The sequence below is a fragment of the Tasmannia lanceolata genome, unplaced genomic scaffold (genome assembly GCF_043159265.1).
Source record: "Tasmannia lanceolata isolate RefF3 unplaced genomic scaffold, GAP_Taslan_0.1 ptg000005l, whole genome shotgun sequence".
Lineage (NCBI taxonomy): Eukaryota > Viridiplantae > Streptophyta > Magnoliopsida > Canellales > Winteraceae > Tasmannia > Tasmannia lanceolata.
The window spans coordinates 12,406,432-12,423,933 of NW_027518682.1; the positions used below are offsets into that span (position 1 = coordinate 12,406,432).

General features: G+C 37.7%; 1 protein-coding gene across 1 annotated transcript; it reads right to left on the reverse strand.

The window, feature by feature from the left end:
• Positions 1-421: 421 nt before the first annotated feature.
• LOC143877520 (N-carbamoylputrescine amidase-like) lies at positions 422-17,219 on the reverse strand. The gene is made up of 9 exons (XM_077379601.1): positions 17,042-17,219; positions 12,870-12,918; positions 2,569-2,660; positions 2,324-2,475; positions 2,197-2,243; positions 2,041-2,074; positions 1,642-1,808; positions 925-1,021; positions 422-809 (listed from the first exon to the last, which is right to left on the reverse strand). Exons 1-9 carry the CDS (start codon positions 17,125-17,127, stop codon positions 634-636), a joined length of 900 nt encoding a protein of 299 aa, XP_077235716.1. The 5' UTR covers positions 17,128-17,219; the 3' UTR covers positions 422-633.
• Positions 17,220-17,502: the final 283 nt, after the last annotated feature.

Sequence of the window (17,502 nt, forward strand, 5' to 3'; positions counted from 1 at the left end):
CTCAAATAGTTATGATTTTAATGGACCTAAAGTTGGGGAAAAAATCTTCTTAGTCAGAATAAATTCCTGGAAGCTTCTTTAGACCTCCCTAGATCCATGGTAGAAGAGAGAGACCCATAGTCTTCAGACTAAAATGTATTGGTAGTCTGCTTCGATGGCCCCTAAACTAAACAAAGTTGGCCACTACCTACCAATCGCAAATCAGATGATATTGGTATACAAATGAATAGTGGAAATTGTCCATATTCAATAAATTCCCATCTGGGATTCAACACATCATTTCATGGTTGTGAGTGACATACAGCTTCCTCAAGTTGAGCTAGGGGCTCCAACCCAAGTACCCAACATCACCTTTCTGGTGTCCTATTGATTAATACTGCAAATATGCACTCCATTGAATATCTGAAATCAGAAGCCAGGATTGGACTACAAACTCATCTACAGTAAAAAGGAAATATTCTTTGAAGTTACATATATGGCGACTAGACCATCTGTGATATTATTTCTTTAGGCCCATGTTGAAATTGGACAAGGGAGATATAAGTGAGCCTTATTGTACATTTTTTTATTATTAAAATATGCAACTAAACTAATTACCTCAACAACATGGAAATAACTGGTGCTACATTGAAATCATAAAGAAGGTTGGCTTCCGTCTAATGTTAGAAGCACCTTGTATAGGTCTGGACGTCGATCCCGAAACACCCCCCAACTGTGCCTCTTGGACTTGATCATATCCAGGTCGAATTCCGCAATCAGAATGTCTTCATCTTTGTCATTGGCAGCCGCTACTATTTCTCCAGTTGGCCCTGTTCCTCACATGGTCAGTAATACATAGCAAAACAACACAAGCAAACATCCACATTTGCACACCCACATTAACATGAAAATGCAATTCTCCAAATACACACCAAGAAGACATACCTGCTATAAATGAATTGCCATAAAATGTAATCTCACTGTTTCCATGTTCTGTCGTGATTATCTCCTTTCCAATCCGGTTTGAAGCTACTAGGGGCACCTGCATTGTCACCAATTGTTCTGAGCAAGATGACCAGGATTATATTATTCAAAAAAAAAAAAAAAAGGAACGATAACCAGTATTATATGCTAGCCTGCAAAGCAACTAAACTAGGGGTGTCAACAGGCTGGATCAAGTTTAGCCGGTATTGAGCCCACCTTGGTAAGATAAAGGTTAAATGTAGAGTTTCTATTGTCCATTTTCTCTATGAATAACAGAAAAAAGAAAAAGGTTTAAGCCTTCAAAAGGGTTTTAATTGATAATGAATGTTGGTTCATGTTCTACATGAATTGATGATCTTGAAGGTTTTGAGTAGTTTTGTATAAGCTCCACTAACCCAAAAGGTAGGAGTAATAATTTTTGCTGGAAAGGAAGTTTCCTTGAATTCAAAGGAAAAATCATGGAATTCCATTTAAGAATGAAGCACAAAGGAAATCAGACCATTCATTGATCAAGACCAAAAGTACGGTATGGAAATTTCAGTTCGATAGAGGCTGTTGGAATTTAAATAGGAATTTTCAGCTACCTATACATGGCAATCTAGGCCTTCCCTTTAACATCCCAAGCAGTTTACCAAATCAAAAGGGTAAATTATTATCATCATGAACATAGAAACTTACCAAATTAGCCCCGGCATGCCCTTGCATTACTCGCTTCCAATGTTCTCGGGAATCAAGTCCTTGATCTTGTGGCTCTGATCCTATGGCAGTAGGGTAGAATAATATTTCTGCACCTTGAAGAACCATAGCCCGCGCCGCCTCTGGAAACCATTGGTCCCAGCAAATGGCTGCCATAGAGAAAGAGAAGCAGATGTTTCAGGGTAAAAGCACAGTTCCTAAATCATGAGCAAGCTCTGTTTTTACCTCTTTCTTTGTAATGAAATGACGGAACAGTAAATGCTTAAAGCATTTTATTTTATTTTTTGAATGGCATTGTAGCATTTTATTTCTCAACCTAATATATTCAAATCACAGGTGCCACAAATAATAGTCATAATACTTTTCAGGTCCAGCTCTTACCAACTCCAATTTTGGCAAACTTAGTTTCAAAGACCTGTTTTTCCACAGCATCAAGGATGACCATTAGTCCCATTACCTTATCCAAAACAATGCTAAATCAAGGCTTTTATAGAAGTGTAAAATTGAATCATGATAGGATAGAGCACCATACTACACCTTGAAGCCAGTGTCACCAGGATTGAAATAGAACTTTTCCTGGTAACCTAAACACCAGAATGCCATTTTAATCAAATAGCATAAAAGATAGATTCAAACAATAAGAAATCATGCTGTACATACTTGCCTGGTCCATCTGGAATATGTGACTTCCTATACAGTCCAAGATTTTCCCCGTCAGCATCGATTACGACTATTGAATTGTAATGAGCATTATTTTCTTCTTCAAAGAAACTGACAGGTATCACAATACCCAACTCTTTTGCAAGTTTCTGCATCCTGCATATTTGAGTGTTTTTAACTTTTTAACAATTTAACTTGTAAAAAGTTTTAGTCACTTGTAATGCACAAAGACTGAAGAGGTGTTTCTACCTTAGAATTGTAGGGTGCCCTTTAGATGGCTTTGCTCGTCTAAAAAACTCCTCCCTTTGAGCTTGACAGAAATAATATCCCTCGAATAGTTCCTAAATACATTATACAACCAATGAGAGGAAATAACTTGAATAGAAGTGATATCAGAACTGAAGTACAAGAGTCACTACCTTTTCCATTATTATTTCAAACAGACAGACTATACATCTACTAATGTTTACTTTACCAACATAATCACTTAAGCAAGGAAAAATTATCTGATTTCTCCCCTGGGTTGGAGCTTCCGACCTCCTGCTAATGAGGCCACTAGCCTCAGCAAAAATATTTCCTTGTGATTATGTTACAACCAGAATTCATTACACACTACCATATATATGGTGTTAAGCATCGGATCGAAGGAAAAGTGTGAAGCACTATTTAAAACTCTCTGAGTCAATCAGTAACTATTTTGACCTGTCCACGCCAAATAAAGAACTCCCCACATTAATTCTCAACTCAGCCGAGTCAACTTGATTTTATCTTGGACCAGTTCTGTAAGAACCGGTAAAATATATATATATATATAAATATAAAAATGGCCTCATAGGTGGGTAATCATCGGCCATTACTCATTTTCCCCAAGTTAATCGGGCATGAGGACATCTGGCATAATGGGGCGTACACGATTCGAACCCAAGTCTAAGCTAAGATTGAACGGCTTCCTACCACTAAGCCACCACCCCAGATGTCAACAAAAACGGAATAAATATATATATATGTTAAAAATTTCCAATAGTCACTATTCACAATTACTATTCACAATAGTCACTATGCAAGATTACTATGCAGAAATACTGTGCAAGTTCACTATTGAGATACACTATTTAAAAGTATTATTCACAGTAGGACCCACCGAGTACTATTTACAAACGGGTCCCACCATCAGTAGGTCCCACATCAGCGGGCCCCACATCAGCGGGCCCCACACAAGCGGGTCCCACATCAGCGGGTCCTACCAACAGTAGGTCCCACAACAAGTAAGTCCCACACAATAATTCAAGTTACTATTCAAGCAAATAAACTAATAATATAATAATTCAAGTTACTATTCATGCAAATAAAATAATAAATAAAATAATAATATAATAATTCAGGTTAAGGCTATAAATAGAGGCTCGCAGACGAGGAGAAGAAAAAAAAAAAAGAGAGAAAGAGAGAGGAAGAGAAGAAGAAGAAAAAGAAAAAAAGAAATCTGAGAGAGGAGAAGGAAAAGGAAATCTGAGAGAGAAAAAGGAAAAAGGAAATCAGAGAGAAGAAGGAAAAGGAAATCTGAGAGAGGAGAAGGAAAAGGAAATCTGAGAGAGGAGAAGGTAAGTCTGTCAATAGTTATTTATTTACACAGTGAAATATCGGTGATATGGTTGGTTCTACCACCTATGGATAAAGCGTGCATATGAGGCGATAACTCGCTATCGATTATGCAAACTTTATCATCATATTTGAACGGTGAAATGCTCGCATAGTAACCGTAAAGTAAACTGTAAGGAAAGAAAGGCGAAGAAAGGCGAACTGCTGAGCATAGTAGCCAAAGAATGGTGGCCCACATGAATAATAACATGCGGGGCCCACATGAATAGTAACATGCGAGGCTCACATGAATAGTAACATGCGGGGCCCACATGAATAGTAACATGCGAGGCCCACATGAATGAGTAACATGCGGGGCCCACATGAATAGTAACATGCGGGGCCCACATGAATAGTAGCATGTGGGGTCCACATGCATAGTAACATGTGGGTCCATATGAATAGTGTAGCATGTGGGGTCCATATGAATAGTGTCTGCTAGGCCCCATGATCTTGAAATATGAATTTGATAACAAATAATATGGGGTCCACAGGGAACATTATTTTGGACATAGATGGACATTACCTGGATAGAAAGGACACTACCTTAAAATATGAATTTGATGATAACTGTTAATTTTTGGGCCCACTTGGTAGGGAGGCATACACGTGCAAGGTGGAACCACCCTCAAATTGGGGTATATATATCTTTGGTGGAAGTTTGATATAAAAAAATGAGACAGCAGTATAGCGCCTCAAAATGAGTGTCTATGCCAAAACAGAACGTGAATATGATTTTATCTTCAGGATGATGCCCCTCACACCCTCACTTAGAGGCCGTCCCAATATATATACATCCGAAGTCTTTACAAGGCAGGTGATACCTAACTTTGCTCGTACGACTTTCAATGTATCCAACAAGAATGGTGAAGTATTTGATTTACATTGTTTCTAAGTTATTCTATATTATATGTTGAAATGGATTCAGTTTAAATTGTATTTATTTGAAATGATTCTGAAAATCTCGAGGAAAGGTAGGAAAGGTTGCTGGGCTGTATATGGAAAATTTCTCCTCACTATGTAGACGTGTTTTAAAACTGGGGAGGGCGTGGACCCAAAAGGGCAGTGACCCAAAAGGGCATGACCCAGAACCGGATAATAGCGGACAATATCTACATGGGTAGGATCGGGATTTCACATCATGGTATCAGGGCTGGACCTTCCATCATATTGAAAAAAATATTTGTTCAGTGTATTTGAATTAAATTCTGGTTTAGAAAATCTCTATAATTGGAAAAGTATTTGTTCAGTTTATTTGAATTGAATTCTGGTTTAGAAAATCTCTATGAATTATTATGTTGGAAAAGTATTTGAATGTTATTTGAATAAATATGGATCTTGATCTGCTGTTTAGATTGAACTATCATACCTGCTAGGTTACTATCACTCTGCTTGACGTTGATTCCTCCACCACAGGGGTTGAGGCATTAGATGGCGGAGCATTTGCAAATGAAGGAACCATGGGATAAGGGACTGTGTGATCAGAGAGTTTGTTCCTGAGTTTTTACATTTTGACGCCTTGCGTCATTTACCATGTCTATCAATACTTTGTTATGATAAGACATCTTTCAGTTGTAATAAGATTCTATCGTGGTTGATGCTTGTATAAAAAAAAAATAAAAAATAGTTACATGATTTTTGCTTTCTTTTGCTCGTAGCGACTCGTCGGAAATCGGGTCGTTAGAGTTGTGGTATCAGAGCCCGGGTTTACGGAAACCCTGGTGCTTGTGGGTTGTGTCGTTAAGTAGGGTTAGATAGCTAATAGGTGACATATGATGTGTCACATTTCAAGGGTAAACTGGAAAAAAAAAAAAAAAAATTGATAGTGGTCCACCATCAAAGAACTTGTGCCCCCACTGTGGAAGGATTCACGTTGGGCAATGCTGGAGAAGAAGGGATTGCCCTAAGGCACCAGCCTTCATCCAAAACCGCCCACCTCCGCCACAATATCAACCGGTGCAAACAAATCAGCAGAACCAGGGAAGAAGAAATCAGTACCGCCCTCTGACCCAAGATAAGAACGCACAGCCAGGAACTGAAAAGCGTTTCTTCGCCCTAATCAACGAGGTACAGGATGGGGCCTAATCAACGATGACAACGAGGTACATGATGGGGCAACAGAAGGTCAGAAAACTTATTTATAAATTATGGATTATGGGAAACAAGGGAATTCATAGGAGTAAAATGTCTGCCTAGAATAGAAGATTAGTAGTATTTAAGAGGCAGTGCAGATTATGATGGATTTCACAAGACGTTGATTTCTAATCAAAATTAAGATTTACAAAGTAAAGGAGATGATCTTAAATTATCATGTGTCGAGATTCTGATTATCAAGATATCTAGGTTATGGGCGTAGGAATTTCGGGGACGAAATTTTTTTTTAAGGGGGGTAGAATGTAAGAACCGGTAAAATATATATATATATATATAAATATAAAAATGGCCTCATAGGTGGGTAATCATCGACCATTACTCATTTTCCCCAAGTTAATCGGGCATGAGGACATCTGGCATAATGGGGCGTACACGATTCGAACCCAAGTCTAAGCTAAGATTGAACGGCTTCCTACCACTAAGCCACCACCCCAGATGTCAACAAAAACGGAATAAATATATATATATGTTAAAAATTTCCAATAGTCACTATTCACAATTACTATTCACAATAGTCACTATGCAAGATTACTATGCAGAAATACTGTGCAAGTTCACTATTGAGATACACTATTTAAAAGTATTATTCACAGTAGGACCCACCGAGTACTATTTACAAACGGGTCCCACCATCAGTAGGTCCCACATCAGCGGGCCCCACATCAGCGGGCCCCACACAAGTAGGTCCCACACAAGCGGGTCCCACATCAGCGGGTCCTACCAACAGTAGGTCCCACAACAAGTAAGTCCCACACAATAATTCAAGTTACTATTCAAGCAAATAAACTAATAATATAATAATTCAAGTTACTATTCATGCAAATAAAATAATAATATAATAATTCAGGTTAAGGCTATAAATAGAGGCTCGCAGACGAGGAGAAGAAAAAAAAAAAAAAGAGAAAGAGAGAGGAAGAGAAGAAGAAGAAAAAGAAAAAAAGAAATCTGAGAGAGGAGAAGGAAAAGGAAATCTGAGAGAGAAAAAGGAAAAAGGAAATCAGAGAGAAGAAGGAAAAGGAAATCTGAGAGAGGAGAAGGAAAAGGAAATCTGAGAGAGGAGAAGGTAAGTCTGTCAATAGTTATTTATTTACACAGTGAAATATCGGTGATATGGTTGGTTCTACCACCTATGGATAAAGCGTGCATATGAGGCGATAACTCGCTATCGATTATGCAAACTTTATCATCATATTTGAACGGTGAAATGCTCGCATAGTAACCGTAAAGTAAACTGTAAGGAAAGAAAGGCGAAGAAAGGCGAACTGCTGAGCATAGTAGCCAAAGAATGGTGGCCCACATGAATAATAACATGCGGGGCCCACATGAATAGTAACATGCGAGGCTCACATGAATAGTAACATGCGGGGCTCACATGAATAGTAACATGCGGGGCCCACATGAATAGTAACATGCGAGGCCCACATGAATGAGTAACATGCGGGGCCCACATGAATAGTAACATGCGGGGGCCCACATGAATAGTAGCATGTGGGGTCCACATGAATGGTAACCTATGGGGTCCACATGCATAGTAACATGTGGGGTCCATATGAATAGTGTAGCATGTGGGGTCCATATGAATAGTGTCTGCTAGGCCCCATGATCTTGAAATATGAATTTGATAACAAATAATATGGGGTCCACAGGGAACATTATTTTGGACATAGATGGACATTACCTGGATAGAAAGGACACTACCTTAAAATATGAATTTGATGATAACTGTTAATTTTTGGGCCCACTTGGTAGGGAGGCATACACGTGCAAGGTGGAACCACCCTCAAATTGGGGTATATATATCTTTGGTGGAAGTTTGATATAAAAAAATGAGACAGCAGTATAGCGCCTCAAAATGAGTGTCTATGCCAAAACAGAACGTGAATATGATTTTATCTTCAGGATGATGCCCCTCACACCCTCACTTAGAGGCCGTCCCAATATATATACATCCGAAGTCTTTACAAGGCAGGTGATACCTAACTTTGCTCGTACGACTTTCAATGTATCCAACAAGAATGGTGAAGTATTTGATTTACATTGTTTCTAAGTTATTCTATATTATATGTTGAAATGGATTCAGTTTAAATTGTATTTATTTGAAATGATTCTGAAAATCTCGAGGAAAGGTAGGAAAGGTTGCTAGGCTGTATATGGAAAATTTCTCCTCACTATGTAGACGTGTTTTAAAACTGGGGAGGGCGTGGACCCAAAAGGGCAGTGACCCAAAAGGGCATGACCCAGAACCGGATAATAGCGGACAATATCTACATGGGTAGGATCGGGATTTCACATCATGGTATCAGGGCTGGACCTTCCATCATATTGAAAAAAATATTTGTTCAGTGCATTTGAATTAAATTCTGGTTTAGAAAATCTCTATAATTGGAAAAGTATTTGTTCAGTTTATTTGAATTGAATTCTGGTTTAGAAAATCTCTATGAATTATTATGTTGGAAAAGTATTTGAATGTTATTTGAATAAATATGGATCTTGATCTGCTGTTTAGATTGAACTATCATACCTGCTAGGTTACTATCACTCTGCTTGACGTTGATTCCTCCACCACAGGGGTTGAGGCATTAGATGGCGGAGCATTTGCAAATGAAGGAACCATGGGATAAGGGACTGTGTGATCAGAGAGTTTGTTCCTGAGTTTTTACATTTTGACGCCTTGCGTCATTTACCATGTCTATCAATACTTTGTTATGATAAGACATCTTTCAGTTGTAATAAGATTCTATCGTGGTTGATGCTTGTATAAAAAAAAAATAAAAAATAGTTACATGATTTTTGCTTTCTTTTGCTCGTAGCGACTCGTCGGAAATCGGGTCGTTACAGTTGTGGTATCAGAGCCCGGGTTTACGGAAACCCTGGTGCTTGTGGGTTGTGTCGTTAAGTAGGGTTAGATAGCTAATAGGTGACATATGATGTGTCACATTTCAAGGGTAAACTGGAAAAAAAAAAAAAAAAAAATTGATAGTGGTCCACCATCAAAGAACTTGTGCCCCCACTGTGGAAGGATTCACGTTGGGCAATGCTGGAGAAGAAGGGATTGCCCTAAGGCACCAGCCTTCATCCAAAACCGCCCACCTCCGCCACAATATCAACCGGTGCAAACAAATCAGCAGAACCAGGGAAGAAGAAATCAGTACCGCCCTCTGACCCAAGATAAGAACGCACAGCCAGGAACTGAAAAGCGTTTCTTCGCCCTAATCAACGAGGTACAGGATGGGGCCTAATCAACGATGACAACGAGGTACAGGATGGGGCAACAGAAGGTCAGAAAACTTATTTATAAATTATGGATTATGGGAAACAAGGGAATTCATAGGAGTAAAATGTCTGCCTAGAATAGAAGATTAGTAGTATTTAAGAGGCAGTGCAGATTATGATGGATTTCACAAGACGTTGATTTCTAATCAAAATTAAGATTTACAAAGTAAAGGAGATGATCTTAAATTATCATGTGTCGAGATTCTGATTATCAAGATATCTAGGTTATGGGCGTAGGAATTTCGGGGACGAAATTTTTTTTTAAGGGGGGTAGAATGTAAGAACCGGTAAAATATATATATATATAAATATAAAAATGGCCTCATAGGTGGGTAATCATCGGCCATTACTCATTTTTCCCAAGTTAATCGGGCATGAGGACATCTGGCATAATGGGGCGTACACGATTCGAACCCAAGTCTAAGCTAAGATTGAACGGCTTCCTACCACTAAGCCACCACCCCAGATGTCAACAAAAACGGAATAAATATATATATATGTTAAAAATTTCCAATAGTCACTATTCACAATTACTATTCACAATAGTCACTATGCAAGATTACTATGCAGAAATACTGTGCAAGTTCACTATTGAGATACACTATTTAAAAGTATTATTCACAGTAGGACCCACCGAGTACTATTTACAAACGGGTCCCACCATCAGTAGGTCCCACATCAGCGGGCCCCACATCAGCGGGCCCCACATCAGCGGGCCCCACACAAGCGGGTCCCACATCAGCGGGTCCTACCAACAGTAGGTCCCACAACAAGTAAGTCCCACACAATAATTCAAGTTACTATTCAAGCAAATAAACTAATAATATAATAATTCAAGTTACTATTCATGCAAATAAAATAATAAATAAAATAATAATATAATAATTCAGGTTAAGGCTATAAATAGAGGCTCGCAGACGAGGAGAAGAAAAAAAAAAAAGAGAGAAAGAGAGAGGAAGAGAAGAAGAAGAAAAAGAAAAAAAGAAATCTGAGAGAGGAGAAGGAAAAGGAAATCTGAGAGAGAAAAAGGAAAAAGGAAATCAGAGAGAAGAAGGAAAAGGAAATCTGAGAGAGGAGAAGGAAAAGGAAATCTGAGAGAGGAGAAGGTAAGTCTGTCAATAGTTATTTATTTACACAGTGAAATATCGGTGATATGGTTGGTTCTACCACCTATGGATAAAGCGTGCATATGAGGCGATAACTCGCTATCGATTATGCAAACTTTATCATCATATTTGAACGGTGAAATGCTCGCATAGTAACCGTAAAGTAAACTGTAAGGAAAGAAAGGCGAAGAAAGGCGAACTGCTGAGCATAGTAGCCAAAGAATGGTGGCCCACATGAATAATAACATGCGGGGCCCACATGAATAGTAACATGCGAGGCTCACATGAATAGTAACATGCGGGGCCCACATGAATAGTAACATGCGAGGCCCACATGAATGAGTAACATGCGGGGCCCACATGAATAGTAACATGCGGGGCCCACATGAATAGTAGCATGTGGGGTCCACATGCATAGTAACATGTGGGTCCATATGAATAGTGTAGCATGTGGGGTCCATATGAATAGTGTCTGCTAGGCCCCATGATCTTGAAATATGAATTTGATAACAAATAATATGGGGTCCACAGGGAACATTATTTTGGACATAGATGGACATTACCTGGATAGAAAGGACACTACCTTAAAATATGAATTTGATGATAACTGTTAATTTTTGGGCCCACTTGGTAGGGAGGCATACACGTGCAAGGTGGAACCACCCTCAAATTGGGGTATATATATCTTTGGTGGAAGTTTGATATAAAAAAATGAGACAGCAGTATAGCGCCTCAAAATGAGTGTCTATGCCAAAACAGAACGTGAATATGATTTTATCTTCAGGATGATGCCCCTCACACCCTCACTTAGAGGCCGTCCCAATATATATACATCCGAAGTCTTTACAAGGCAGGTGATACCTAACTTTGCTCGTACGACTTTCAATGTATCCAACAAGAATGGTGAAGTATTTGATTTACATTGTTTCTAAGTTATTCTATATTATATGTTGAAATGGATTCAGTTTAAATTGTATTTATTTGAAATGATTCTGAAAATCTCGAGGAAAGGTAGGAAAGGTTGCTGGGCTGTATATGGAAAATTTCTCCTCACTATGTAGACGTGTTTTAAAACTGGGGAGGGCGTGGACCCAAAAGGGCAGTGACCCAAAAGGGCATGACCCAGAACCGGATAATAGCGGACAATATCTACATGGGTAGGATCGGGATTTCACATCATGGTATCAGGGCTGGACCTTCCATCATATTGAAAAAAATATTTGTTCAGTGTATTTGAATTAAATTCTGGTTTAGAAAATCTCTATAATTGGAAAAGTATTTGTTCAGTTTATTTGAATTGAATTCTGGTTTAGAAAATCTCTATGAATTATTATGTTGGAAAAGTATTTGAATGTTATTTGAATAAATATGGATCTTGATCTGCTGTTTAGATTGAACTATCATACCTGCTAGGTTACTATCACTCTGCTTGACGTTGATTCCTCCACCACAGGGGTTGAGGCATTAGATGGCGGAGCATTTGCAAATGAAGGAACCATGGGATAAGGGACTGTGTGATCAGAGAGTTTGTTCCTGAGTTTTTACATTTTGACGCCTTGCGTCATTTACCATGTCTATCAATACTTTGTTATGATAAGACATCTTTCAGTTGTAATAAGATTCTATCGTGGTTGATGCTTGTATAAAAAAAAAAAAAAAATAGTTACATGATTTTTGCTTTCTTTTGCTCGTAGCGACTCGTCGGAAATCGGGTCGTTACAAGTTCTTCTCCAAGTATAATTTTTTAAGCACTGGTGTGCAGGAAACCTTGTTTAATCTGTCCATTTTTATTACTGACAAGTTAGAAACATAAAGAACCCAAATGCAAATTCAAATAAATATAATGCCAATTACAAACATTCACACAAGACAATGATAATGACCTTTAGGTTCTAATGTCCCTAGGATATCCATAGCCATATGAAAATCATGTGATATTAGGATGATAATTGAAGAAATGACAAGGCTTACCAATGGGAAATCCATGTAATAATTCAATAACTAGGCATGGTGTGAATTAGGCACTTCATGTTCAACCAAATAAAACCTTTCATTGTTCTGCTTTTTACTGGCCCAACAGCGGACACTCAATCTTGAGCGTACAAAGAAAATGCTACAATAACATGTTTTTAGCACAAATAACGAGGGATTTTATAGAAGCCAAGAACAACCAGTGGCACACAAAACTAGAAAAGTCCCAAAAAAAAAAAATTGATTGCACGTCGTTAATTACCTACAAAGAAACAAAGGAAAAGAACAACGGATACTTTCAAAGGCCAAAACAAACTCTTATACCAAAAGTACAGACATCTAAATATTCTTACCAGCATTCATTACAAAAAAAATATTGAAAGGGATATTTCAAGTTTTCTAGGGTAATACCTGAATGAGAACAATGTTTGCACCCTTCTTTTGAGCATTTCTAACCAATCTGCATGGAAGGGGGTCATTATGGCCAACTTAACAGAACATGAACTCTATAAACCAAAAGGATACAAGTTAAATGCACAGGAAGTTGTGAAAAATGTTACAACACTTTGGACTTGACAAGAAAATAAGTTATTCAATCTCTGTGTTTCTCAGTCGAGTGAAAAAAAAGTAAATAACAACTGATTCCATTCGAAATAGGATGGTGTATGATCCACTCAGCTGATTTCTTATAAAATTGGAGTTTGGACTGCGTCGTCAAGAGCTTAACCAAACCAAGTTGAGTCTCAAGTCATCTGAGTTTCAACTTTCAATTGATTAGTGAGTTTTTGGAGAATTGTTTCGTATGACAACCGTTAAGCAGTAAAATAGGTGTTTTGCTAGAAAATGGAGAGCATGAGATACGTTAACTAGAAAGGTAGATCATTAAAGAACTAGCACCTAACATGTTAAAGGGTGAAGCCTTGAGAACAGATGATGCCTTCTGTCACAGGATCTTTGAAAATGTGACTCTAGAGACTAATTTATGTCTACACATTTTATATGTTTTATGGCAACATCTAGTTTCATGGAAATGTTCCAAGTCCTAAAGAAATTAAGATAAAGACACAGAAGGCACTATATCTCATGGTTCTCAAATCACTATATTCTGTACAACCAGTAAAGAGAATGTTCCAAGTCCTAAAGAAATCAAGAGTAGACACAGAAGGCACTAAATTTCATAGTTCTCAAATTATTATATTCTTTACAACCAGTAAATGCAATCTTTCAATATTAGAATAAAATGGTCCTGTCAATTCATGACGAAACTTTGAAAAATCTGTCTTACATAAAGGGGAAGAAATGGAACTTCATTATCATTCAAAAAGGAAAAAAAAGAAATAGAACTTCATTTTCCAACTTCAGCATTAGCAATGCTGGTGAGAAAAATTTTAAATGGTTGAATATGATTTGGATAATATATTTATGGTAAAGATAGATGCAGAAGATTTGAGACCCTTAGTTCCTCCGCGAATTCAGGCTATCTGTTGGACAACAACTCAAGGAAAAATCAACAATCAAGACAATCTCAACGACAGACACTTCTATTTGGCAAACAAATATTACCTTTGCGCATCGGAAGAAGAATCCATTCCTCATTTTTCATTCATTGCAGAGTGGCCTCCTTTATTTGGGAGCAAGAGCTGAGTTGGTATGCTATCAGCTGGGTATTCCCTAATTCAATTCAAGAACCGATTTGGTGTTGGAGAGTAACAAGCTTAGACTTTATGGGTCTAAACTTATGGGATTTTACTCCTTTTGTTGTTTTGTGGATCATTGGGAAAGAGAGGCACTCGCGTAATATTGATGATAGAGGTTCCACCTCTAATGGGGTAAGTTCAGAAAATCAGAGTTACAATGGTATCTTGGGCTCTTCTACACTAATCCTTCTTAAGATACTCGGTGGACAATATCAATAGGAATTGGGACACGATTGTGACAAGTAACATCCCCAAAGAAAAAGCAGCAGCTTGGTGGAAACATCCTCCAAAGTACGTCATCAAACTCAATATTGACGGTTGCTCCCGTGGCAACCCAGACATAGTAGGCATTGTAGCCGTTTTAAGGAGCTCTTTGGGCGATATTATCTACTCTTTTGCCAACCCAATTGGTCACACTGATTCTATTGAAGTCGTAGTTCGAGCTCTTCATCGGGGTTTGAATATTTTCATTAATCAGATAAAGGGTAGCTTGGAAGTGGAAAACAGACTATTCTAACACCATGTTGTGGGCCAAAGGGAATAGCATTGGCTCGTGGAGACTAGCAAATGTCACTGATGAGATTAGAGATCTATGCTTGGGTAGAGTTATTTTCTTTTTGCTCATCCCCAGATGCGGCGACGATTTGGATGATCGCCTAGCCAAATTGGGAGCTTCTAGCGAGTCTTTCGTTACGGGGCATTCTTTACCGCTTGAGGTGCACTTGTAAGCCTTTTCTTCTAATAAATGGTACCTCTTTCGAAAAAAAAGATTGATATGAATTTACATGCACATAAGACAATTTTAGATTCTTCACCACATTGTTCTAATCATGAGATCAAACGATTACTGCTTCAAAATGAACCCTAAAATTAAGTTGTGGCCTTTTTCTTGGAAACGCACTAATAGAAAATTTTAAAATACGAGGTGTCCAAATAAACAATATTCCAAACATTCAGGTAAACTATCAATTTGTAAGAATTCATGGCATTTCCACTTGGTAATTAACGAAATAAATATTCAACCAATCATATACCAAATAAATATGCGTTACCATTATATATCCTAAATTCAATCGCATCTTTGGCAATATATGATATGGTATTGTTAAACCACTATTTATAGAAAAATTCAACACCGACCCATTTTTGAGTGAATGGTATGATTCTTATGCAATTTTTGTCCAATGAGATTCTGATTAAATCAGGACTTGTTTTCTATGAGATGGAATGGAAACAAATCTCCCGAAAAAGTAATCGCATGAGGAAGGGTGCAATTGCATGTGTTCCATGAACTTTTAAATCGTGTCCGCAAGCCTCCAAAACGGCCGTCTGCTCTTCAGCCATCTGATCACGTTAAGAGTTACCTTTAATGATAGGGGAGTTGAGATCAACAGGTTTAACTAGCCAGATGCCTTGAAGGATAGCCTGTACTTATGCCTTGTTGGAATCCCTTTAAACCCCCTTTAAAGTTACCATCTATTTAGGTACCTTCAATTTTAAGTAGATTTCAATTCTTTTTATTTTTTACAATACAATTGATTTAGGGGACTGCAATCGACAGGAGCATGCTTTGATAATGGGAGGAACTCACCTCGTTTACATGTTTTAACCAGCTGTAAAAAGCTATTACAATTCCCAAAAAAACTCAGCAGTCAATCATAGAAGTGAAAAACAAAGTGAGTCATCCCAATATCAAAACATGGTCATGCCGATACCAGTAGCCTTAATTTATTAGCAAATTAATAAGAATATTTTGTTCTTCATCTGACATTTCTCTTGACTGGTTATTGTCGATTTTATTTAATGGAATCGAAGTATTTATTTTAAGTTTGATTGATATAATGATTTGTATCTGTTAAATGAACTCTTGCAAAACAAAAAACATTAAATCTCCTTTCCTTTAGACTGACTCTAAGAGCATAGCTCAGGCTCATTTCTAAATCTTCAAATTGTCTTCGTTATCAGAATATTAGGCTATCTAAGCCCTTTAATCTGTTTAAACTTAGACCCTTTAATCATCTTGATGTGATGTTAGCCAATTCTAAGCTGGCGGGATATATCCAGGCCCACAATGATCATTCATATCAACATTCGTTGCCAAATTTGGCAGGAAGCTAGAGTGGCACAAAAAAGTTTTAACATATGCCATTTTATGACCCTAAGCATCTAGGAATTGAGATATTCTGACATGGGAGCAATGCCCTAACTAAAATTCATGGTACATGTATCTAGGGCAAAAGAAAATCATGGTACATGTATCTCAGGCCAAAAAAAAAAAAAAAGATCATGATCAAATACTCTCTAAATTAAATAATCTCAATCATGGCTTGCAAGTAAGCTTAAGATTCCCTTTGAATTTTGTTTTGTATCAACCGTAATTGTCTTTACAAACTGGAAAATCTATCATTAAGAAAGAATTGGAAGATAAAATTACAAAACAGAGGAGAGAGAAGGAACTGACAAAGACACTCAAACCCAAATAGAATATAAACCCTAAAATCTATAAAAGTTACCACAAAATTTGTAAAAAATAGGATGCTGAAAGCATGAAAAAAACCCTAAAGGCCCCAGTAACTCAAATCGTCAAATTCATCAATACATATTGCGAATTCATCAATTTTGCAATGAAATTAAAATCAACCTTCACAAGCTAAGAGCTTATAATTGTATTTCTTTTTTCTCTTTCTGACTGCTAAACTATAAATAGTAAATAGTAATAAACACAGGCATCGGCAATAACATGAAAATGACAGAGACCCATTTTCACATATAGTATGTAAATCCTAAACCCTAAATCAATTCAACCTAATTCTCTTGAAAAAAAAAAAAAAAAAGAGAGAGAGAGAGAGAGACGGAGAGGAACTTTAAAACCCTAAAATTAGAGACCTTTCTGCCTTGTCCACATTGGTGGACACGTCATCGGAGCAAGCGAACTGTAAAGCAGAAACTGTGACGACCCTCCTTCCTTCCATCTTTTCCTTTCCACCAAAACCCCTCCACTCCTTATACGGTGTAAGCTCTTATGGTACCATATCTTTCAAAAAATTACTGTACGGACTACATCCAAAAGCTTAAGCTATTGGAGATTATTTATCTTTTATATTCCCCCGCACGTGCGGCCGACTTGGCAAACATGTCGTCCAACTTTGGGCCGACCCTCGGATGTGGATTTTTATTTTTTTTGCTACCGGGAGGTTTGAACTTGAGGCTGTTGGAGAAAGGCGTTATTTATCTTTTAGACTTTAATAGTAAATAAGTTTTGCCTAAAAAAATAAAATAAAATAAAATTATTTCTATTGGATGATTCCAACCCTCTGATCTGTAGAGGAATGGAAACCTCTAGTCTA